Source organism: Sinocyclocheilus grahami, unplaced genomic scaffold (genome assembly GCF_001515645.1).
Source record: "Sinocyclocheilus grahami isolate Dianchi unplaced genomic scaffold, SAMN03320097.WGS_v1.1 scaffold930.1, whole genome shotgun sequence".
Lineage (NCBI taxonomy): Eukaryota > Metazoa > Chordata > Actinopteri > Cypriniformes > Cyprinidae > Sinocyclocheilus > Sinocyclocheilus grahami.
Genome location: NW_015506109.1, coordinates 379269 through 405773, shown reverse-complemented (window position 1 = coordinate 405773; position 26505 = coordinate 379269). Strand labels below are relative to the sequence as shown.

The following is a 26505-nucleotide window of genomic DNA, read 5'->3' as shown; positions in this document are numbered from 1 at the left end:
ACATTTTTATAATATGAAGAGCCTTTTTGTCCACTAAAAGATTGTTTTGTGGAATGGAAATGTTCCATGGATATTAAAGGTGCTGTATTTCAATTTTGTTTTTGACTGTACTAAAGCATAATAGTACCAATAAATACTCAGTGTGCTGACTGAGTGGTGACTAATTCATTACAGTAATTGGCTGCAGCATGGCCAGTCTATATCCGTTCTGGTTATTAGCAGATATTTAGAAAACATGCTCAAGTTCACATACTTGTTTTGTTTTTTTTCTCTCCAAAAAACACTACGACAGCCAGTTATTCTGCTTCTAAATGTGGATTCTGTGTTGGAATGTCTGTTTTTGCTTTAGTCTGTGTAATTCCGCCAACTGCCAATTTATCCAATATTATTTTGACACCCGGGTTGCCAGTTGGTGGAAAACACATCATATTGTAACCATCGAAGCCAGCAGATGAAATGGGTCAGAGATTGCAGATTCTACTCGACTTAAAAAGCCTCGGCATCCATGTAAAAAAGCTCTATGACCAGAGGAATATTAAAACACGGATTAATAAACTCATCAAGTTAAAGTGTAAGGCTTGTCACCTTCCATTGATAATTGCGCTCTTTCCTGCTATGTGTCCTTAATGTGGCAACCCGAGTGAGCGTCGAGTATAAGGATGAAGAAATAACTCTCCGATATTTTGAATTTGGACTGCACAGTGACTCCATAAAACAACCATTTTTGATTTCCCAAAGAACTTTTCAGTGAAACATTCTAAAAAAATAATCATTATTTTCTTAGAGTGAAGAGCATTTTAATAATCTAAAGAACCACTTTAAAGAGGCTTTTGTACAAAGGAAATGTTCTATGGATGTTAAAGGTTCATGGAACCGTCAAAGAACGTCTCAGGTTACTTGTGTAACCATGGTTCCCTGAGTAGGGAACGAGACACTGCGTCCTCTATGGGTCACTATGGGGAATGCCTCGTCGTGACCCGTGTCTGAAGCATACATTGAAAAAACACCAACTCGTTGGCCGGCGACAGCCATGACGTCACTACCGGTGCGACTACAGTATAAATCGGCGCCGGGAGCTACACATCATTCACTGCTTCGTCTGAAGCTTGCGTCCGCAGCATGGCAAGAATCCTAGAGGATGCAGTGTCTCATTCCCTACTCAATCGAAACTATTAACGATTCTCAGGGTGCTAATATATATTGCCTATGTACCACCATATAATATACACGCTTGTTTCGATCATACGAAGGCAAATTCATAGATACTAAACAAGGTAAGATTACATATAGTGAAAAGGGATGATCAGGAATGGGTCCCCTCACAAGCATACTAAAATAGTCTAAGAATATCAAAGACAAAATACACAATGACAATAATATACTCAATGGCCTGAAGAAATATGTGTGTTCATTCAAATAACGTTTTTTCTATGAATTAACTAGAACACAGTCCATTTCTACTCTGCTTTTCCTTGGGACAAGAGTGGGCTATCCTTCTCACATTCCTGGGGGGTCATAAAACCAGTGATATCATGATTAGTTGTCATGGTGACCAGAGCGCCTGGTGTTCAGCAGACATCCTGGCATCCAGTTAATTGAGTGAGGGGACTGTGACGATTTGTTAACCTAATGAATAATTGATTTGTTAAATCAAATTAAAATTAGTGTGTCCGATTGGTCGAGACGCTACAATATACACATATATTTAGACATGGATTGCTTACCCACCATGGTTCCCACGTCGGAGCTCTGTCCGAAGAAGCCTCTAGACCGGACCATCAGTAAGATGGTCACTATGAAGCCGTAGAACCAACCAAACCTAATAGGTCCAACCTGCTGCTGCTGCGTATGCCCTGGCATCCGAGCGAGATGTCAAGGAGGGGAGTCTTAGAGGACGTCTCACCCATAGAGAGATAGCTGGCTAGCTTCTCTCTATAGGGGCATCTTCTCATAACCGCCTTTGCGCATCGCATCGATGTTGGCATAACTTGTATGCTGGAATCGATGGACACGTGAAGAAAACGGCCTCTTCCATTCCTTCTCAATCTGTATATGAAAAAACAGGAAGAAAGGAAGGCTCACCTGAGCTGGAGGGTTTATGGCCAGAAAAATAACGTTCATCGAGATATTTCGTGACGTCACTTTTTCACCTGCTTCACGGCAAGTAAAGCCTCACCGTGGCGCGATCCACCCCTCTTTCCTCGAAAAGAGAGACAAACGAGAGCGGAGCATTTTATTTTTGGAAAAAACGCTCGCAGTGCACGCCGATTGCCCCCTCGGAGGCATTGCGTGCGTGGTCTTTGCCCAAACAAAACAACGCATAGATCGTGTGTGTCATCAGATGTTAAACAACGTCAACACGGATGCACACATCCTTATATGCTTTGCTAGTGCTCGCCATAATGAGATAAATAGAGATCGCTCTTACCACAGAAATGCACGCTTCAAACAAAACAGTCAATGAAGACGAAGAAGAGAATGATGTGTAGCTCCCGGCGCCGATTTATACTGTAGTCGCACTGGTAGTGACGTCATGGCTGTCGCCGGCCAACGAGTTGGTGTTTTTTCAATGTATGCTTCAGACACGGGTCACGACGAGGCGTTCCCCATAGCGACCCCTAGAGGACACAGTTCGAAGTTCCCATGAAAGGGAACCTTAGTTTATTATTTATAAGTTATTATTTTGGGCAAATATCACATAAAACATCCCTTTTGCCTGTTAGAGCACTAAAAAACCCAACCCTGAGAATTCACACTTGTTTTTGTAACAGTCCAAGACTGTTTTGTAAACAGAAAGAAATCTGCCTGTGAACCGTGTGAGTTAGCCAATCAGTTCACTTGGAGGTGGCTTTCTGCCAATGGAATGATTGTTTGTTCTACCAATGCCAAACTGGGGATCGTTAGTGAAAAACTGTCATTAGTTTTAGCATTTCTTTTAATGCCAGTTGTGGTGCAAAAATTGCTTAATGCAACCATTGAAAGGAAAAATGTCTAATTTCTCAGACAGAAGAAAATCATACAGGATTGGCATGAAATGAGGGTGAGTCTAACAACTCTAATCAGACCCAAAACTTTACCATAGCGCTAGTTGAGATTCGCTTTGAAGATTGGAAAGAGATTTAAGACTCCTAGCTGTAAAAATTTGAAAGAAATGAAACTCGCATGAGTTTAGGATTCAAAAAGAATTGAAAATCTGATGGAGGCAGACATGACTAAGAGTTGATTGCGTTTAAGGGTGAAAGGTTTGCCTGAGCTGCTTTAATTGAATGAGTCAGTTCATCTTAACAGGGTGGGAATGGATCGTTTTGTTCTCACAAAATGTCCAACCCCTTGCGGTTTTGACGCTCCCGTTTTTGTTTGAGAGCAAACCAAGTGTGAACTAAATACTGGTCAAAGGCCTCACACTTTTCTACTTAATAAAGGACCTGATGAGTTTGCCGAGGAAGATAATTGCTTCATTTTCAGAAGTTGTGTCTGTTTAATGCAGAAACGAATTGTTTCTTCACAGTTAATCTGTCGTCCCGAGAAGTGTAATTCGCACAAGTCATGTCAATATTGAATTCAAATACAGCGGAGTCCAGACAAATCTACTCTGTCAGTCGAGAACAAGTCTCTCAATAATTCAGTTTCAAGTAAAATCCCATTCAGGATGATGTTCTGCTTCTCAGTGACAGATACTTGTCCTCTGGCCAACCTCTAAACTTGTTAAGATGCCAATTAAGACCTATTGTAAAGGACACCCTATCAATTCCTATTCAAATGACTTCTAACATTGCCACTATTCATGTTAATTCAAACCTCGGAGCATTAGCCTCAGGAAAAACATGATATGGTGAAATCGTTCCATTTTTTTGTTTGGTTCGATGGACATCCAGGGGGAAAAAAATCCAAATATAGAAGAACAACAAAAAACACTTTTATCGTACTTTTATGGAGTTTTGTTGCCATTTTTGAAGATTGACTAAACACAATCAAGAAGAACATATTGTTCTTTCAAATTACATTTAAATTGGTTGGGGTTAATTTACCATCTGCAAATTTAGCATATCAGCCATTTAACAGAATGAAGACTTTGGTTTGTGAAGTTGTTCTCACTGTATAGGACATAATGTTCAAACCATATGTGCTTATATTATGTTTAATAATAGTATATTGTTCTGTGTTTATTTTATAATTTTCGTTTTCAATATTATGTTTCTGGACTACGTGTTTAATGTTTAACATGGTTTTAACATTTTAGCATTTGTGGGCTGAAATCGTGTAAAAGTCAATTTCACACATACGCTTGAACTCAAAGACTTAAATGAGAGCTAAATGTATTTGCAACTTCCTGATCTTATGTCTGCAGGAATCATCCATGTTTACATGAAGTTATGTTGAATCTCAAGCATAATGTGGCCATGAAGATATTACAGAAATATCTTGGATCGGTAGGTTCCAATAGAAGCTGTATCAACTGCATTTGTAAGGCTTATGTAAATTCACAGAAAAAAAAGACATCCACCAGTTTGTGAAACAACAAACACATTGACAATTACCTGCTTACAACTGAACAATTGTCCCATTGCCTTCCATTTTAAGTAGAAAGGAGTCGAAATTATGTTCTGTGGTAATTGACATTATGCCTAAAATGCTGTCGATACTGCTTAACTTGAGCTTCAATTGTATTGAACCCAAAACATCCTTTAACCTAATGTGGCAAGTAATGGGTCTTACCTGCATTTTTGCATGAAATAAAATCCATTCATTAACACTAAACTAACAGGTTGTATTTAGTTGATTTGACCAGTTCATCAATGTAGGCCATGTTAGTTCTGCCGGTATTTTTTTGCTCAGTATGTTTAGCTACTGCCATCTATTGGAGACCCAATAAAATGACTAGAGAAACCATCCACACTAGCATCATGAGAGCCCACAGCACAGAAGGAAATATATTTTTCACATACACTGTACTAGTTACAAGTTTAGACCCTTAATTTAAATGCTTATCATTATCTTAACGGGATAGTTCACTCAAAAATGAAAATTGGCTCATCCTCAGGCGATCCAAGATGCAGATGAGTATCTTTATAGAAACAGATTTTGAAAAAGAAAACGAATCCTAATGGATTTCTACTTTAAACCATCAGATGAAATTACTTTTTCCACTGGAGAAAGAAATATGGATTATGGACTCACATTTTAGCCAGAAGCAAAGGTTTCAAGTTAAAATTCATTGATAAAGGAGTTTATTATAAACACGCAGCTTTTCACTTCTCAAGCCATTAACTGATGGACTGGAGTGGTGTGGATTACTTGTGGATTATTGTGATGTTTTTATCAGCTGTTTGTACTCTCATTCTGATGGCACCCATTCACTGTAGAGCATCCATTGCTGAGCAAATGACGTGATGCTACATTTCTACAAATCTAATGAAGAAACAAACTCATTTACATCATGGATGGCCTGAGGGTGAGAATGCCTTAATGGTCAATAAGTTTTCATTTTTTGAGTGAACTATATATCCCTTTAAAAACACTTTGATCTAACCTATGCTTGAATACATCACAATAAACACACACACACACACACATATATATATATATATATAATAATACTTTTTTTTTTTACCTAAGTGGATAAAGCATGTTTCCAAATTTTTGACCTGTAGTGTAGTCAAAATGGATTACATGTGGGTTTTAAAATAATGTGGTGAAGCCGAGTAATTTGACTATTTAATGTGAATTAATTAAAATCACCATTATCTCTAAACTAGCAGGTTATATATAATTCGTTAAATCTATCAATATGTCAGTGTGGGCGGTTTTTACGGCAGTTGTTTACGTGTTTATCTACTGCCATCTATTGGAGACATGAACCGTGCACATATTGCCAAGTAAAGTGGATAAAGTTAAGTTGAAGTGTTTTGAAAAAGTTGTAATGATGTATGAATGAACGCTCTTTTAAAAGTGTTTAGGCTATTTTAATGTTTATAACTCCAGCTGCAGATAATAACATGACTCAAACTGACGCATAACGCCGTTTATTCACTTAAGATAGTTTGACTGACGAATATTAAGGCCTAGCCATCGGTTTCTGCACAAGGCAGCTCTTCTTGTCCCACAGTGTGAGGACGAAATCACGGAGCTCCATTTGCAGACTAATGTTGCATAGATGATGGTCTCTCTGATGCACGCGAGATGCCAGCAGAGACAGATGGAGGCTCCTCTTGGACGCCGACCATTGGTTTCCAATGATTAGCATTAGGAAGCAGCGCTGCTCTTGATTACTGCCTGCAACCATGAACATGTGCATTGAGTTTTAATTAACACAAAGTGAGACGCATTTCATTAACATTTGAAAACAGACGTCAAAAGATGTACGGCAAGAGCGAATCGCTTTGAAACCTCGGCATTAAGATTATATTAATATTTCGTTTGCCTTTACGTGGTAGACAATTCCACATATCGGCAAACAAGAGTAGCCTATTTATCTGATTCCGTGCTGAAAATATGACAATAAATCTTCATACTGAAGGCTACATCACTGTACATTAATGTAATTACATACTAAGATAAATTAGTATTATTAACAATTAGTATTTACGAAGTCTATGATGAATGAGAAACATTTGCACTCATTGAAGATTATTTTATTGAATGTGAGAACACAAATGCATAAAGCAATCTTGCTAATGTACATATCAACCTATAAGATACAGGCCCTCCATAACTTTTGACCAATGAATTTTCAATCGTTTGTGTGTTATAATACTGTGATAGATAGATAGATAGATAGATAGATAGATACATACATAGATAGACCAGATTTCATGTAAAGCAAGTTAAAATATTCTGGAACCTTAAAATAAAAATTAAGTGGATTAAAATAGCATTAAAACACACTGTATATAAATAGTAATTCTAATATTAAAATAAAAATATCCCCGTGCAAGTAGTCAGTAGCTCAAGATATTAAATTATAAACAGTCGATGGACTTGTAGTAAGGTTCAGTTTTCAGCTTTCCCGTCATGTGTGTGACAGTAATTTGACGTCATAAGAGCCTTCCACCTGCAAATGGAATAAACATGTTAATTCAGTGCAGAACAAGGATAATGGCATAGGTAGATAGAAGCGCGACTCACGTCGAAACGTCCGATGGAAGCTGCAGTTTGGCTCGCCTGCATTATCTCAGTGAGTGCCCACATCTGCTGAATACTGGAGGAAACTGTGTCTGGATCAGGAAGTCCCTAAAGAAATGCGCACACACACACACAAACATTACCTGCAGCATCGTTCTGTTTATTGAAGGCACAGTGCACTCAGAAATCATCACCCTTTACTCACCATGACATCGTTTTTAACCTTTAGCATTTTGCTTACATAGAGCAGCAATGAGCAGTGTGTGTGAAAAAAATAAAATAAAAAATAAATAAAGTGGGAAGAATCGCTGTATTTGTGAAGTTGCAGATTCGATTATGACCAGCAAGTGGCAGTAAAGTACTATCATAGAATAGTTATGATTGTAAGAATTCATATTCTTTAAATATTTGTTTTAAAGCATGTATATCGTGTTCATTTTCAAATAAAAACATTCATCAAAAAATAAATTAAAATCTCCATATGATGTTTCAGAGTATCAGTCTATATGATGATTGTGACTGTTGGTAGATATTAATGGGCTTTTAGTGTCTACAACAACAAATCTGGGTGGTCATATATATAAAATCAAGGTTTCTTGCAGGTCTTAAAAAGTCTTAATTCATCTACATTAAAGGCCTTGAATCAGAGCTGAACGTCTTGAATTCATAAAGCCATGGCATGAAATGCTGCATGCATTGTAAAAAAGTGAATATCTTCCTGAGTATCTTTGATTTGTATTCCAGTACAAATATCTAAACATCCTTAAATAAAAAGACATTTTCTTGAGACGCAAATTGAAGTAGTGTTGTTCTTTTCTAAGAAATTGGAGAAAATTTAATTTAATTTTTAGTTTATGCTTTAAACAAGAACACATATCTGTATTAAAGCTTGTTTTTCCTTTGAATTAAGTTGTTTTTCTGTGCACATCGGTCCATATTTGTTCTTGTTTTAATCATGAACTCATTTCATTTTGATCAAAACGTAGGCATTTGGACTGGAAAACAAGACAAAAATACAGAGGAAGAACATCACTTTTTTGCAGTTATTTCCGTATTCTAGTGCTAGGGAGAAGGGGAAATTAATGGAGATCTAAGATCTGTTAGAAGTTGTATTTTCCCAACTTGGAAGTGTTGCTAATACAAGACATTTGCATTTAGAGACTATATTGATGTATTGTGATCCATTCGATTTAATCCTTTAATTTTCTTTTCATGGTCTTAAAAAGTATTACATTTACCTTCATAAAACCTGCAGAAACCCTGATAAGACAATATAATATCATCACGAAAGAAGTTCACACATATTCCTGACATTAAATGAAAACTTGTATACACAGTTCCAAAAATTCATAAAGTTCATAAGCTCCTCATAAAGTTAGCATGAACATGTCTTTTCCCCCAATGAAATACTGCAGGTAAACAACAAATGATCAATTCTGATTGCTTTTCAGGTGGTGAAACTGTTTAAATAAACATTAAGTTGAGCATTCATCAATAAGGCTAAAGAGACACTTTCAAACCATCAAACAAGCGTCTTACATTTCTAATGCAAATGACAGATAAATGAGAACTGGGACATGGCCACAATGCTGAGTGATTGAAAAAAACGACAACCTGCGAGTTTCATACATTTTCGTAATTATCTTTTCAGTCTGTTCTGAAGCCACAGTGTTAATTAACACCTCACAGCTGCATAAATACATAGAAACTACAGAGACGCTTGTGTGTTGCTAAATGAAATGGTATTAACAGTCTTTCAAGGGTATGCCGTTAAACAACAAGTTTTTCAATATTCATTAGATGACAACTGTTGCCTATTATAACAGCAAATTATACAGTAAGACACAAAATAGCCTACTCACATTCAAATCTAGAGATTCATCTATAGGTGTGAGAGTGGATAACCAGACAGGAACGTCTCGCTCCGAGTCCTGGGCAGACAAAAGCAACACATGAACTATGAAGGTTTTGGTAAATGCAAAACAAAAACCAAGCTAAAAAAATGCTCAAAACAAAAACAAATACAAAACAAAACCTTAAAAAAAATACTCTGATCAATTCTTGGTAAGATACTGCTTCAAACTAAAGAAAAGAAAACAAACAAATTGTAGAACAAAATATCTACAACATTGTAGAACAATAATATTGATATATATATATACACTGAACAAAGTGAATAAAATAAACTTCCAACAAACACAGAAAAGCAAAATAAGAAAAGCAAATTTAACCTCTTTGAAAAAGACAAAACTAACATCCACTTATCAACTTTGTAGGTTTTGGTAAAATACTGATTCAAACTAAACAAAACAAAAAACAATAATAAAAAACAACAACAACAAAGAAATACAGAAAACCAAACCAAACCAAAGAAACAACAAACACACAAAAAAACCAGAGTCCTGGACCTGGGGGTGTTCCAGAAAGCAGGTTACGTGACATATACTCGGGTATGTTTAAGGGTAAGTAACGGATAAACTCAGCTTTCGGTTCCAAAAACGGAGGTAACTTTCAGGATATGTAAGTAGCCATAGCAACTTACTCCCTGAACATAACCTGCTCCAGAGTAGGTACTGCTTCAGGGTTAGTTTGTTCTGCTGTATTTGACTGTACAGCGAGTCTCGTATTTGTCACAGTGGAGGAGGAAGTGCTCCTCCGTCTCTACTGATCCTGATCTACATTCATTACAGAATTGCTCTTCTTTAGGTAACCACGTGTTCTTATGTCTTATGTGGTTTGTTCTTTCCATTCATAATTTCTTTGATTCTTCCATGTTTTTCAGGGTTGGTGATATTGAGTGCTTTGTTAGTCAGATCTGACACCATTACACAAAGATGACAAAGATGAGTGCTTTAAAGGGGTCATATGATGATTTTTTAAAGATCATTATTTTGTGTATTTGGTGTAACAGAATATGTTGACATGCTTTAATGTTCAAAAAACACATTATTTTTCAAATACTGTACATTATTGTAGGTCCTCTATGCCCCGCCTCTCTCAAACGTTTCGTTTTCTACAAAGTCCCTCCTTCCGACAAGCGCAGTCTGCTCTGATTGGCCAGCTGACCCAGTGCATTGTGATTGGCCGAACACCGCAAGCACTCGTCAGAAATGTAATGCCCCTTACCATAATCGTGAGCTTCATCTTTCAAAATAAATGTAAAGACAGTAAATAATGTCATTAGTTTTACCATCAGTTCAAGCCTGAAAGGGGAACAGAGTCGCGTGACAGACACAGTGATGAAGCTGGTATGTGTTTGCAGTACACAAGCCACGGTTAAGACAGCTGACTCCACTGTGATGTGACCCTCTCTCTCTCTCTCTCTCTCTCACACACACGCGGGCGACATAGTGAGGTAGATATGTGGGGGCGTGTTAGAACGAGCCGTTTTAGGGGGGAGTGGCAGAGTCTTAACTTTGATAAAGAATATCTCTTTGGTTTTGAGACTTTAGTCTTTGCAACTTCATGGATCTTATCTATGCAGCTTGTAACACTTCAAAGAGAAAGGAAAACTTGAAATCGCATCATATGACCCCTTTAAAATGAAGAGAATCTTACGAACTAGAGTTTAAGTGGATCCAGAACTTTAAAACGCTTTTTTTAATGATTAGATTTAGGGGGAGACGGCCTAACTCTGCTCTAACTCTACATGCAGAGCTTCTAAATGGTGTTTGTGCCAGTCCTTATGGCTGTAGTTACTCGCTGGGCCCCAGATCCCAGAAAATCTTTGTCCAAATTCTGATGGGGATGTTTATTTTGAATAATTTCGTTCGTATGGCGTGCAGTGCCGTGCAGGCTTTTATAAGTAATGTTTTAATTGCCAATTTGAAATTTCCAGTGGGAGTTAAAACCAGACCAAGATAATTATAATGTAAAGCATGTTGAAGTGTGGTGTTGTTTAAAGTAAATAAATGTTTATGTTCTAGATTTCTGTTTTTTTTTCTGAAATATCATAATCTTAGTTTTTTGGATGTTGACGTCTAAGGCCCAATCATGGCAGTATTTATTTAAAATGTCAAGGTTGTTCTGGAGACCTTCTGCTGTTTTAGGTAGAATTAGCAAGTCGTCTGCATACAGTAAATATTTGACTTCTGTGTCGAATAATTGTAGTCCTGGACTGTTTGATTGGTCCAGTAGATCTGCCACTTCATTGATATATATGTTAAATAAAGTCGGGCTGAGGCAGCAGCCCTGTCTCACACTCCTCGCTGTTGAGAGAAATAGTCTGTCCTTTGCTGTCCAGTTTTTACTGTACACTTATTTTGGTTATACATGTTTTTAATTAAGTCATATATTTTACCCCTATGCCACTTTGAATGATTTTATAAAACAGTCCATTATGCCAAATGGAGTCAAAGGCCTTCTTAAAATCTATGAAGCATGCAAATATTTTTCCATTTTTCTTGTGTACATGTTCATTTATTAACGTGTGTAGTGTGTGAATATGGTCAGTGGTTCGATGTTTAGGGAGGAAGCCAATTTGAGATTTGCTGATGACATTGTGCTGCTTTAATGAAGATGAAATCCGAGTTGATTATAGAGCAAAATACTTTTCCCAAATTACTGGTTACACAGATCCCTCTGTAGTTATTAGGATCTGTTTTGTCTCCACTTTTAAAGATAGGAGAGATGAGACCTGTGTTCCAGACCTCAGGAAAAACGCCTAAACTCAAAATCAAGTTAAAAAGTTTGAGTAATGCAGTCTGAAATTCAGGAGAGCTGTTTTTAAGCATCTCGTTTTTTTATGTTGTCAGGGCCACAGGATTTCTTACATTTGAGGGATTTCAGTTTTCCAATAAGTTATTGTTGGGTTATTGGATAATCTAGTGGATTTTGGTTGTTTTTGATACATGATTCAAGAGCATTCAGTAACTGGTTAGGATTATTCAGAGGGTCAGTTTGATGTGTACAGAGCTTCTCAAAATAACAATCTTGTATAGCTAGTTCTTGTGGCTTTGTATTTTTTAGACTGTTCCACATGCTCCAGAACTGACCCTAATCAATTGTGTTTTCCATCTTCTGAAGTGCGTTGTTATAATAATACAATTTCTTCTGTCTCAGTGTGTTTTTGTATCGTTTCAGAAGTTCTGAGTGCTTTAAGCGTAATTCTAAGTTGACTGGATCTTTGTGTTTCTGATTTGAAATTAATCGTAGCTACTGTCCTCTTGTTTTACAATTATGGTCAAACGCTCAATAAATTAGAGTGTCGTGGAAAAGTTCATTTATTTCAGTAATTCAGCTCAAATTGTTTTGAGTATTAAATAAATTAAATGCACACAGACTGAAGTAGTTTAAGTCTTTGGTTCTTTTAATTATGATGATTTAGGCTCACATTTAACAAAAACCCACCAATTCACTATCTCAACAAATTGGAAGTAGATCTGCCAACATAGATTCTCTATGGGGTTCAGGTCTGGTGAGTTTGCTGGCCAGTCAAGCGCACCAACACCATGGTCATTTAGCCAACTTTTGGTGCTTTTGGCAGTGTGGGCAGGTGCCAAATCCTGCTGGAAAAAATGTTTAAGGTTGTTTTGTTTTATTTGCTTTTATTTTGTTCTGCATTTTGTTTGCTTGGTTTTTGTTTAGTTTAGTTTAGAGCAATATTTTGAAGTTTTATTTCTGTTATTTATGATATTATTTTTGTCTTTCCAGGGGTCAGAGAGATTTTTATTTATTGTTTGTTTTTCTGTTTCTGTGAAGTGTTTTTTTTTTGGCTTTTGTTTTGAAGTTTTTTGTTTATATTTGTATTTTACCAAAACCCACAAAGTTGATCAGTGGATGTTATCTTTTTCTTTCCAGGAATCTGGGAGGTCTTTTGCTTTCTTTTTTTTTTACTTATGTTTTTTTTTTTGAAGTTTGTTTTATTTGATTTAATTTTGTTCTGCATTTTGTTTGCTTGATTTTTTTGTTTGAAGAAGTACCAAAACAGAATTAATTGGTGGATGTTATTTTTTGTCTTTCCTGGGGTGTTTTCCAGAAAGCAAGGTTAAGTTACCGTCACATATACCCTGAACTCTCAGTTGATTAACCCAAACCTTGCTTACTTGAGGTATGCTGGTTGCAAAAATACGTCCGGGAGTAAGTTCAGTCAACCCAGAGTATGTTCACGGTTAACACACAAGACATTCTCAAACCCATTCTCAAATGGCTGTTCACAGAGTGCTGTATCCAAGCATGTTAACAGAAAGTTGAGTGGAAGGAAAAAGTGTGGAAGAAAAAGATGCACAACCAACCAAGAGAACCGCAGCCTTATGAGGATTGTCAAGCAAAATCGATTCAAGAATTTGAGTGAACTTCACAAGGAATGGACTGAGGCTGGGGTCAAGGCATCAAGAGCCACCACACACAGACGTGTCAAGGAATTTGGCTACAGTTGTCATATTCCTCTTGTTAAGCCACTCCTGAACCACAGACACCGTCCGAGGTGTCTTATCTGGGCTAAGGAGAAGAAGAACTGGACTGTTGCCCAGTGGTCCAAAGTCCTCTTTTCAGATGAGAGCAAGTTTTGTATTTCATTTGGAAACCAAGGTCCTAGAGTCTGGAGGAAGGGTGGAGAAGCTCATAGCCCAAGTTGCTTGAAGTCCAGTGTTACATTTCCACAGTCTGTGATGATTTGGGGTGCAATGTCATTTGCTGGTGTTGGTCCATTTGTGTTTTTTGAAAACCAACGTCACTGCACCCGTTTACCAAGAAATTTTGGAGCACTTCATGTTTCCTTCTGCTGATCAGCTTTTTGAAGATGCTGATTTCTGTTTGTTTGGAGTTTGTTTTCTTTGCCTGTGTTTAAGGTTGTTTTGTTTTATTTGCTTTTATTTTGTTCTGCATTTTGTTTGCTTGGTTTTTGTTTAGTTTAGTTTAGTTAGAAAATGTTCGGTTTGGAACTGCAGATGAAAATGAGCCACCCAGGCTAAATCTGTCACATTTCACATTGATTGTATGTATTAATAATGTATATTCTCCCTGATTAAATAAATGAATAAAATGAATGAAAAGCAAACAAAAACAAAAAGCAAATCAAAACCAGACTGGAAGATCTCGCTATGAAAATACTGATCAACTCTAAGAGAAAAACAAAACAAACAAACAAACACACAAAACAGAACAGAACAAAATCTAAATATAGGTATGGTTTAACATACAATCTAATTACAGACATCATTTTGCAATCATTTTATAGAGTGACAAATGACAGTATATTTTACATACGCACCTCTTTTGCACATGGGAAAATGTTAATTTCCTCAATGCTGAAATTGAGCCATTCAGAGGAGGGCTGTCGCAAGATGAGTCTCACTATCGTCACGTTATCAGGCTCCAGCAACATCTGAAAACCCACATACAGAGAAGAAAAGACCTCAGCAAGAAGTGACACAAATTTGGGAGAATTTTGGGCCTTTCATGCAGCTATCAAAGAAACAAAAAGAGGTTAAATTCAGAATGAACGTCTGAATTGAATAGAGACACTTAAGGACGTTTGTTTCCAAGCTTTAATTAACTAGACAGAATGAAACCCTGACACAGATTTCACAAGTTTCATGTAGTAATCTGCAAAACAGAACTGCTCCAAACACTTGACGTTTGTGTTGGGGTTGATGTTTGTGAAGCGTGCGAGCTAAACATCTTTGATTCCTTCTACTCCAGCTGACAGCCTGATACTTGAGGGACTGTTTCTGTACATTTACTGTTTGGGGCTTGTTCATGTCGGACTGTTTCTCTGGAAAGATCTTCTGGAATACCAGTATTTTAATATACATATAAATTACATATATTAATGTAGCCTAATTGTTTGCAATTACAAGGTTAATGGATGTTTTTGGAGTAAGATCAATTTCTCTTTAGCGAGATTACTTCCTCTTTTTGGCCGGGTTTCGTTTCTCCGTGTCGTAAACTCTAGGGGCGAGGCTTCTAAACCTGGGTGTTTTTAGGGGCGTGATATTCAAATGACGATTGTTTTCTGGCGCCACATTTATCAACATGCGATCATTCGTACGATGAGATTGGCGGCATACGAATGTTTCATAAATCACACGTGAACTCTGTCGTAAGTTGATTTGTGCGCACAGATCTGCGCTCGTTTCTACGTTAGATTGATAAATGAGGCCCACTGTGTTTAAAACACACAGTTTTTACTGTATTACAGTATGAGCACAAATATATTTCATATAAGAAGTTTCTTAATGAAGAATGAAGGCTGCATTTATTTCATTACAAATACTGTAACAACAGTAATACTGTGACATGTTTTTACAATTTAAAATATCTTTTTTATTTGAATATATTTTAAAATGTAATTTATTTCTGTGATGTGAATCTGAATTTTCAGTATCATTACTTCAGTGTCATGATCCTTCAGAAATAATTCTAATATCTTGATTTGAAGCTCAGGAGACATTTCTGATTATTATCAATGTTGAAAACAGTATGGTGCTTCATATTTTTTGTGATAAATTGATTTTGATTGATACTTTGACGAATAGAAAGTTAAAAAAACAGCATGCATTTGAAAAATATTATTTGTAATATTATAAATGTATTTACTGTCAATTATGATCAATAATTGTTGTAGAAAAGTATTACTAATATATATATATATATATATATATACCAATGTTGCCAAGTAGATTGAAAATATTTAGGCTGAGACTGCCGTGTGACCTTCACTGACCTCAACTGAGGATCTCAAAGAACAGCTACATGAATATGTCAAAAACAGTGATGCAGCAAAAATGTGTCACTTTTTCACACTGGGAAGTTTCTGATGCAGAGGAGTCCCAGCGCTTGCCAAGTCTGCCGAGTTATCTGCTTGTCTTCTCAGAGATTTTGAAGGCCATCTCCAGAGAAAACATTCATATATATATATATATATATATATATATATATATATATTAATATTGTATTTATTCATATTTATGTACATATTTAAATTTAGTCTTCATTTTTATATTTTCAGTTTTCTTTATAATTTTAGTTTAAGTTAAGAATTTTGTTAAGTTTTTTTAACAAGATTTCTAATTGGCTCTAATTTATTTTCTTTATTAAAAATATTTGTTTTAGTAATTTTAGTACGTCAGTTTAAACTCATTTAATTTCAGTAAGCTGCAACACTTCAATTTTATTTATTTATTTATTTTTAAGTTTCCATTTTTCATCTAATATCTTTTTGTGTGAACTTATCCTTTAAATTCACAATAAACCTCCATATAACTGAGAAGAAATGTCCTTGTAATTATAAAAACCTGCAAGGACTTTGTTTTCAATATTTGTCCCCTTCTTAATAAAGACTTATTTATCATTGCAGTGTCCGCTGTCATCAAAAAACAGCTTACACAGATTATGGCAGATGGGGTGAGAGCCGTGTGGTGTCCCAGGTGGGTTTTTCAATGCAAATTTCATTTGATGCCATTAAAGGTGGCCATACAGCACATAACTCACCGTCCAATCATCTGAGAGTTCAGTCGAGGACTCACGTCTAATATCCCTGTGTCTCTGAAACGAAGCTAAAAAGCTTTGAGGGAGCCTGATCTCAATACATTAAAGCAGTCATTACAGGCAACTCACAGATCAAAGACCAGGACATCAGATCCCCGGAGAGCCACAAATGGGCCAAATCACCGTGATGACAAACAAAATGTTCTGCGAGCTGCCGCGATTATGCTGGGATGGCTGACAAAACTGTTAGGGTTTTTTAATTGAAAAACTGATGATATTAATAATTGATGGTGTTGTCTCAGAGGAAATTATTTAAAAAAATTAGATTGTGTCTTTTGCATGCTTACAAAAGCAGTGATGGTGTATTTGTCATATAAGTAAACTGTCATACCTGTACAATTTGAAGAAATCAAAATCTATAAAGGTGCGGTTAAACGTACTGTTGTTCGGCAGTCATTTCACGACACCATTTTTAACTAAAAACGTAAAAACTTTTTATGTTTTGGAGGTTCATTTACATGACAATGGTGTTTTGGGGGCCTGAAAACGCAAACTTTTGAAAACTACAACAGCGTGAATTTGTGAAAACGTTGACGTCATTCTATAGATATGTGCACAGGTACGTAGTGTTTGTTTACAAAGTCACATCGCCATCTACTGGCCAGGCATGAGTAATACAGAGTTTTTAGCTGTTTTCGTGGACCAGGGGATCGTTTTGACAATGTTGTCATCTGTACGCAAACTTTTTCAAAGCACAAATGAAAACCTTTTCAGTTTTTAGTAATGTGTTTGGGAGATTCACTTGAGGTCGAAAAAGTTCCCCATGTCGATTTCGCTAATATTTAAGACAACAGAAGCTTCTGGCCAGCAAAATTTCGCCAAAATAGTGATAATGTGGCTGTACCTTAAGTCACATCGCCATCTACTGGCCAGGCATGAGTAATACAGAGTTTTTAGCTGTTTTCGTGGATCAGGGGATCGTTTTGACAATGTTGTCATCTGTACGCAAACTTTTTCAAAGCACAAATGAAAACCTTTTCAGTTTTTAGTAATGCGTTTGGGAGATTCACTTGAGGTCGAAAAAGTTCCCCATGTAGATTTCGCTAATATTTAAGACAACAGAAGCTTCTGGCCAGCAAAATTTCGCCAAAATAGTGATAATGTGGCTGTACCTTAACTCGTAATGTATAGAAATTTAGGTAGCCGAAATTTTATTTTTGGTTTTGGGCGAAGCCGATTTGAAACTGTTTAATTGGCACTTCTCAGATGACTCGTTTTTAATCTACCAGAATCTATTTTGTGCAAACAACATAAGTTACAACTGGTAAACGTGTCCGCTGTGTGGGCGCTAGTGTTTGTTGATACTGACTTCTTGTTTTTAATTTATCTTTTGTTTTGATGAAGATCTTTTAGTCCAGTGTTTCTCAACACGTGGGTCACGACCCAAAAGTGGGTTGCAAGACCGTTCTGAGTGGGTCACGGAGTGTACAGTCAAAGAAAAAAAAAAAAAAAAAACTAATTTTAAATGTTTTCTGATGCAAGACTTATTTTGAAAGACGTGTGTGAAAGCTGTTGCCACTTCTGTCAGATGCAGTTTAAAGTAAAGAGTGCCTAGAAAAACATGCTGTCCCGATTCAGTATCTGCGGTCAGATGAGATGTTGTCAGGCTTAATGTCAGTCTCATTATTCTATTGTTATTTTTGTAACTCGTTAAAAAGTATTTCACCTCAGAAAAATGAACTATCATGTTCATAGTATCATATAACAGTTCATGTTAGTACTGTGTATTCAGCATGGTAACTTTTGTTTCCATAACCCAAAAATGCCATTTTATTTTCACTTTGTGTTATTTTGTATATGTTCAAATGACTGGTGGCTCATACCAACTTAACTGTATTAACAAAAACTAGTTTGGGACTGCTATTTAATAGCCTTGCCTTATAGGCTGTTTATTCATCAGTATTGAATTGTATATTCTTACAATTTATGTTTATGTTAAGTAAAGGGTGACGGTACTTGTGAGTGTGTCAACAATTTTTTTTATATATATATATATATATATATATATATATATATATATATATATATATATATATATATATATATCCTAAAAGAGTGGGTCACGGATTGATGGCCATGGGAAAATGTGGGTCCACCACATTTTCCCACTGCCTATGCTGTTTTTATGGACACAAAGGCTAATTATGACTTTTTATTTCACAAATTATGAGTTTATATCTCACAATTCAACCTTCTTTTGCACTTCTGAGATATAAAAGTCACAATTTGAACTTGTAGAGAACACTTTGAAGGAAAAAAGTCACAATTGCAAGATATAAACTCATAATTGTGAGATATAAATTAATTTTGACTTTTGATATAAACGAGTTTATATCTCACAATTCTGTTTTTCCCCCTATCCTGGAATAAAAAATGAAACGTGTAACTGCTACTTTTTATTTTGCATTTCTAACTTTTTCTGGCAATTATGAGTTTATATCTCACAATTCAAACTTTTTTCACAATATATAATAAAAATATATAATTGCAAGAAAAAAAGTCTGAATTGTGAGATAAAAAGTTGCATTTACTTTTTACATGTATTATTCAATGGTGAAAAGAAGCTTCCATAGTTTTTAGCTAATAAGAGAACAAAACTAAATATAATTAGTAGCACGCCTACCATCCGATAACTGCAATAAGCTTTGTGCTTTGATATTTTTGACATGAAACAAAGTCTCAGTTTTCAAATTCTATCAATTTTAACGAAATTCAAACAAAAAATGTCGATTTGACACGCTTTAATGTGACGTGTCAGATCGCTGTGAAATGGTTAAAGATCCAGGCTGATAACCAAAAGATTGAAGGCTCAAACTGCCATAAAGGGAGTTTTTATTATTATTTTTATTTTTTTTTATGTGGAGCACAAAAGCAGAAGTTTAGCAGAACGTTCACGCTGCTCATTTCCAAACGATAAATGTGAATTCCTGTCTGTTTCTCGTTCCCTCTCAGTGACCTTGTCCTACCTGTTGTCTGTAGATGGAGAAATAGTCATGTGATCCGGCCTCAGCATGTGGGTTGCTCATGAGGCAGTAGTTTCTCAAACAAGTGACCCACTTAGCAGAACCGTCCACTCTCTGCTGCAAACAGACCGTCAAATACGCTGTGTAGTAGTTCTTGAACGAGATTTCCTGAATCTAGACAGAAGCACAGGAGGTGCGTCAGGCTTTATTATTAATAGAATTTCTTAAATATAGAATTTCAGTTTTTTTTCCAATCACTTTATGAACTGATGTGAGAGATACTCACGTTCACAGGCTCGGCGAGGGTGATGTCTGTTATATAGACACCAGGGCGAGATGAATCGGATACAGCGTCTCCGATCTGCAGCGCGACAGGTGATTTTATTGTGCAGCTCACTGCTTTAGCACTCATGACTGACCTGTGATAATAAAAAAAATAAAACTCAAAAAATTTTTATTAAACTGCGGTCCTTAAACGGTTTAAACTAGTGCTGGGCGGTATACAGAATACCGGTGTTTATTTTTCTTATGATATGAATTTTTAAAATACCGCAATACCGGTGTCATTTAAATAATGTTCGGAACGCGTTTGGGGGGGGGGTCTCTTTTCACTGTTGCACTGTGGTGAGGGAACAGCTGTATGTATTACTAAGCTTAAAAGTTCAGAAACTGAAGCTGTAGAACTAATAGAACGTGATGACACAGAAGAACTCATCCACAATATCCACACTGACCGCCACAAATATCCACCACCCCCTGCCATCAGCTCCCGCGTCTCACACACACAAACGCGACTTTAGCACTAGATTTAGCAACTTTCAGATGCTTTTAGTGGCTTTTTTCCATAGAATATTCATACTGACAAACCTAGCGACTTTTTTGGATAAACCTTAGCTATGGTTCAGTTGGAAGATTTCGCCAGTGCTGTCCCGCGAACGCGAGGTCTGACTTTCCCGGAGAAGTGTCACCTCTCTCGGCGTATGTTATGTGCAGTGAGCGGCAGAGAAGCAGCGCACCGCAGCCGACTCGTCAATAAATGAGTACAAAACAGCGTTTCCAAGCACCTGTCGCTTACTGACTGTTTGGAATTATAAATATGAGCATAGTACGTCTATTAATATTATGCAATTTTTTTTTTGTTACTCAGACGCAGGCAGTGCGCTGCATGAGACAAAAAAGTAGTATAGCCAAAACCACCACATAGCAGCTCAGCATGCATCTACTGTACATGTATGTTGATTTTATCAGACGATGCCGTGATTATAAACGAGAGTAACTCCTGGTTAACATGTATAAATGGGTCGTGTTTTGTCACTATTTAGATTGGAATTTTTCTACAATATTCACTCATCATGACAGTAAAATAGGGCATTCTAAGTCAATCTACTGCAGTAGCCCATTTCCTCTCAATCAGTAGAAAATGTGGTTTACACCCGGTCATGCATGGAAAAAATAAAAAATAAATACCGTCATATACTGTGAAACCGGTATAATTTTGAAAAATACCGTGATATTAATTTTTGGTCATACTGCCCACCACGAGTAAACTTCACAAGTAACGGATCCATGTTACTGATCAAGACACATTGCGTAAGGCTTTATTATTAATAGAATTTCTTAAATATAGAATTTCATTTTTTCCAATTATATAAAAAAAAAAAGATATATATATTATATATATATATTGTTTAGTTATCTTTGTTGTTACTAGCTGTATAATAATAAAAAAACAACAACAACAGTAATTATAATAATAAGTAGTGTTCACTTGAGCATAAATGTTATTAAAAATAATATTAAAAAAGAAAATCTAGTAGTTCTTCTACAACATATCTATATTAACAAAAAATTGTTGTTATTGAATAGCTCTCAGCAATAATTTTAACTACAAAAATAATTAACACAATTCATAGAACTACACAGGAACATGAATGCTAATTAAACTGCATTATACGTGTTATGAGAATAAAATCCATGAGTGCAAATATTATGTAGTTTAAATCTTATAAACAATACTTACCAAAACTGCCAATATGTATGAAAACTATACATTTAAGCAATATTTATGTCCTCATGTCGTTACATTTACAAATCTTACAAAGCATTTTGAAATCATTTGAAATGATCTGAATTGTGTCTTGTTTGTTTGAATCAGCATTGTTATTATTTAATACAATGTGTATGTCTGCTGTTAACCCTGGGTGGCAGAATAAACGAATCTGATCAAAGCATTCGGAACAAAAAAAAAATGCAATTAATGGTGGACCTGGACCTGTATGGCAAAAAGGGCGTTATGAGTATAACGCGTCTATGTTGCCTAAACATGCTGTCTAGGTAGGCAGCGTTTGAGTTTTTAATCACGGACGGTAACATTACATATCACTGCAGTGCTTACTATATTCAGATGTCTGACTCGCTCTTTGGACTAAATTTACCTTGTATTAAAATAGCCGACTCGTGCCCTTAAATGGTGCTGAGGCGATTTAGAGCAGCAGTGTCACTGAGTCTCCTGCGCAGGAGCTGGAAGCAGCTTTATGATTTCATGTGTTGATAGTTGCAGCTCCGCCTGTCTCTTCCGGTCCGCTGTTCGTGTTTGTGTGTGTGTGTGTGTGTGTGTGTGTGCACGACGTGTTTTTCTTAAAGGGCCAGTGTCATTACAGTATGTCAATGTCTTATCAAAGAAACCATCATTACAGAATTATACAGAACAATCGGTAGCATAATAATGATGATGATGATGATTATGGAAATCTGTTGTTTATTTTCATGATTTTAGAAGGAAAAAACAAACAAACATAAAAACTAGCAGTTCCGATATACATATCTGTATTTTTAAATATATTGTTGGTAATTTAATGGCATTTCAGCAATAATTTAAACTATAAGACGATTAACACTATTACCAATGCTATAATTACCACTAAATATCTGTCTTCCCCTCAAGCATGTTACATCTCTCTTATTGTGTAAATACTTATTCATCAATGCTGAATCCAATGAGTTGAAGCAGTTCATGAAAAAGTTACAGTTTAAAAAAAGGCAAAGAATTTAATAAATGTGTGTTTTTTGTGCATAATTCAATCGTAAATGATGTAATATAGACTCAGAATTTAATAATTTATGGTCAAGCTCAGTTCTGAAGTTTCCTTGTCTCAGATCTATATGAGATATTAAAATGAGGATTTCTCTTCATACAATGCTGCAAAATTATTTTATTTTTTATTACTATTTTTTTTTTCTATGACACTACTCACAGTCACCGGCAGAGAGCAATAACGCTCTTCGGTTACAAACTCACAAGTCCCGTGTACAGTATGTACTCAATCCTCTATGATTGGCTTCATCTCTTATATAAAACACATTTCTGTTCCACCAACGTGTCTATTGTTTGGCATGCATGACATAAAATACTGTTTCTGTCAAAGTCGTGATAATTAAGGATGCATAATTAGTCATGAGATTCATACAAATCCCTTTGTTGATTTAATATGCTGGGCCCTGTGGAGAATTTTATTATTATTATTATTTTTTTTTTACAAAAAGCATTAATAGCTTATACAATACTTTTTGTCTTTAGTATGTGTGTCAAGTCTATAAGTGCATACACATTTTTTATTAGCCTATTTATAATATATTTAATTGTTACTCATTATATTATTATAATTTTTTTTCTTTTTTAAATGTATTATTTATTTTTCCTGCACTGGCTGTAGACTCACAGCTTATTTCACAATTTACGAAACGTAAATTAAAAGTAAACATTGAATTGACAGCCGTAGTTTATTATTATTACTATAAAGATCGATAACTATTATTATTGCTTTTTTTTTTTTTTTTTTACTAAATAAATGCCCACACCCTCATGCATGCCTCGCTGTCTCATTGCACAGAAAGGAGTAACAAATTAAAAAACCAGCTCTTCCCAGGTTCGCTATGAGAAACGGAAAATAAAGTATTCTCCCAGCTGGCCTGTGTCTGGCCTACTGGAGCAGGTAGTATTTAGGCGCAGGGTTTGTGCACAGTCGTGTTTCCGTGTTACTTCATCTCAACCGGAGTTTTTTGGCCAGAGAATCAAACACCCCCTCAGAGACACGCTTCATGGTTCGCTCTGGCTGAAAGCAATGGAAAACACCTTCAAGGCTAGCCTAGAAGAAGGGAAGACGACTCGGAGGGGAAGGATTTATCATCAAACATGTTTCCAAACGAGCAACTGTGAGCCAGGCGACTCAAACAGCGCATCTGACTAGGCCAGGCGTTGTTGACATGATCGGCGGGAGCTGTATTTTGTTTGTTTGTTTAGTTGGATTTCAGGCTCTTCCCACACCCTAAAACTGTATCTTAAGCATTTCTTTCCATCAAAAACACGTTGTCACGTTGTAAGACGAATATTCGGCACGATAAACATTTTAATTAGATTGGTGAATGTTAATATACTGTTTTAGACCACGAACATTCACATGACATCAGTCCAATGGTTTCTTATTTATTTTTATTTTTTTAAGGTGAACCATTCTAATGTTCTTTTTTTTTAAAGAACATTATATACATTATATGTGTGCATTTTCATTGCTTTGACCATTCAAAGCAAGTTGTGGCCTAATGGTTAGAGAGTCAGACTTGTAACCCGAAGGTTCGAGTCTCAGGTCCGGTAAGGATTGCAGGTGGTGGGAGTGAATGTCCAGTGCTCTTTTCCAGTCTCAATACCATGACTGAGGTGAGACCCTTGAGCAAGGCAAGGCACGGAACCCCCCAACTGCTGCCCGGGCGCCGCAGCGAAAATGGCTGCCCACTGCTCCGGGTGGAACTGGACACCCTTGACATCAGATTGGCCACCTGGGTGCCACCCCAAAGTTTAATATGCTACTATTTCATTTTCTTTGTTTAATTGTACTGAAAGAAGCATTTATTTCAGCCTCGCATCTCATCCGGTGTAGCTTCCAGCTTCTGCTAACTCTCACTGCGAACTCTTACTTTTCTTATGCCGTGAAAAACATCGCAGGCCACAGACAACGTGCTGAGAGACAAGACACAACAGGTTACTTTTGATAATAGGAAACAAACTCTCAGCATTCAAATTATGTTAGTTTTATTAAAGGGGTCATATGATGCGATTTCAAGTTTTCCTTTCTCTTTGGAGTGTTACAAGCTGATTGTGCATAGATAAGATCCCTGAAGTTGCAAAGACTAAGTCTCAAACCCAAAGAAATATTATTTATAAAAAAAGTTAAGACTCATCCACGCATAAGACGTCCTAAAATGCCTCTGTAACAAAGTTCGTATTGGGAAGAAGGAAGTGACTCATGTAGGCGGTTTGGAGACTCGTGGCCCTTTTATTTCTTTACTTAAAGTTCAACAAAACACAAACGGGGCGCTTCCAGCGCGTTCTCAATCTGCCCAGGGCATAAACTCAGTTCAGTCAGTTCTCTTCCTAAGGGATGGCCATGAGTCCCAGTCTCTCTCTCTCAACCACGTTCTCCAGTCTGCCTTTTATCCGGTCTCTCCAAGCTAATTACTGCAATCAGACACAGGTGTTCATCATTTTGCACTTGACCTACTTACTCACCGCTCGTCTCCCGTCACTCTCTCCCGCTGCAGACTTCGCTGAACCACGCCCCCCTCACCACATACCCCCACCGCCCGACTCAGGCCAGGGAGCCCTCCGGCCTGCAGCCCCCCTTCTCAATGGTGCTGTACATCGTCTCTCTCTTAGAGAGCTTTCGACTGATGTACAGCACCGGCCGTTCCTCACCCTCTATCTCCTAGGCCAGGACGGCCCCCAGCCCCCTGTCCGATGCGTCCGTCTGCAACAAGAAAGGGAGAGAAAAGTCAGGAGAGTGTAAGAGCGGCCCCCCACACAGAACAGCCTTTACCTGGGTGAAAGCCTGCTGACACAGCTCCGTCCACTGGACCGGGTCTGGCACTTCCTTTTTAGTGAGGTCAGTCAGCGGGCTGGTAAGGTCTGAATAATTAGGGCTAAACCTTCTATAATATCCTGCAGCCCCAGGAACTGCCTCACCTCCTTTTTGGTCTTGGGCCTCGGACAGGTCGCAATTGCCGCCGTCTTATTAATTTGGGGACACACCTGCCCATAACCCAAGTGTAAGCCCAGATACCTTACCTCCACCCGCCCAACCGCACACTTCTTCGGGTTGGCCATCAGCCCGGCCCCTCTCAGAGCTCGTAGGACAGCCCGCAGATGCGCCATATGCCGCTGCCAGTGGCCCGAGATTTCGGGTTTTGGCACCAATGTAACAAAGTTCGTATTGGGAAGAAGGAAATGACTCAGGTAGGCAGTTTGGAGACTCGTGGCCCTTTTACTTCTTTACTTAAAGTTCAACAAAACACAAACGGGGTGCTTCCAGCGCATTCTCAATCTGCCCAGGGCATAAACTGGTCGGTTCTCCTCCTCCGGCTAAGGGATGGCCACGAGTCCCGGTCTCTCTCTCTCAACCATGTTCTCCAGTCTGCCTTTTATCCGGTCTCTCCAGGCTAATTACTGCAATCAGACACAGGTGTTCATCATTTTGCACTTGACCTACTTACTCACCGCTCGTCTCCCGTCACTCTCTCCCGCTGCAGACTTCGCTGAACCACGCCCCCCTCACCACAGCCTCGTTTAAACATGCCCCCACATGTCTACGTCACTGTGTGGGAAGATTTGCATAACGCCGCCCAAATGTTCACGCAAAGAAAGAAAGTGTAACTTTTATTATCGCTGTAGAATTGTTGCATTGTTTGAACAGTGTAGAGTAGCGCTTGTTGTTTGTCGTTTCTCCGATCACAAATGCAGACATGGTTTTATGTTTACGCGGCGCGATACGCAACGCAACGCATAAAAAGAGAGTATAAGTCATTATGATCAGTAATTATGCGTGACAAATGCAACGGATGCAACAAATGTCTTGTTTATAATGGGTTTTATTGGTTTTGT

The 26505-nt window shown here is 37.2% G+C and overlaps 1 protein-coding gene across 1 annotated transcript; it reads right to left on the bottom strand.

The window, feature by feature from the left end:
* Positions 1-6673: 6673 nt before the first annotated feature.
* Positions 6674-22212, bottom strand: LOC107564394 (nicolin-1-like). Its single transcript, XM_016249478.1, has 7 exons — positions 22010-22212; positions 19861-19993; positions 19578-19748; positions 14333-14446; positions 8985-9053; positions 7126-7230; positions 6674-7051 (listed from the first exon to the last, which is right to left on the bottom strand). Exons 2-7 carry the CDS (start codon positions 19984-19986, stop codon positions 7010-7012), a joined length of 627 nt encoding a protein of 208 aa, XP_016104964.1. The 5' UTR covers positions 19987-19993; positions 22010-22212; the 3' UTR covers positions 6674-7009.
* Positions 22213-26505: the final 4293 nt, after the last annotated feature.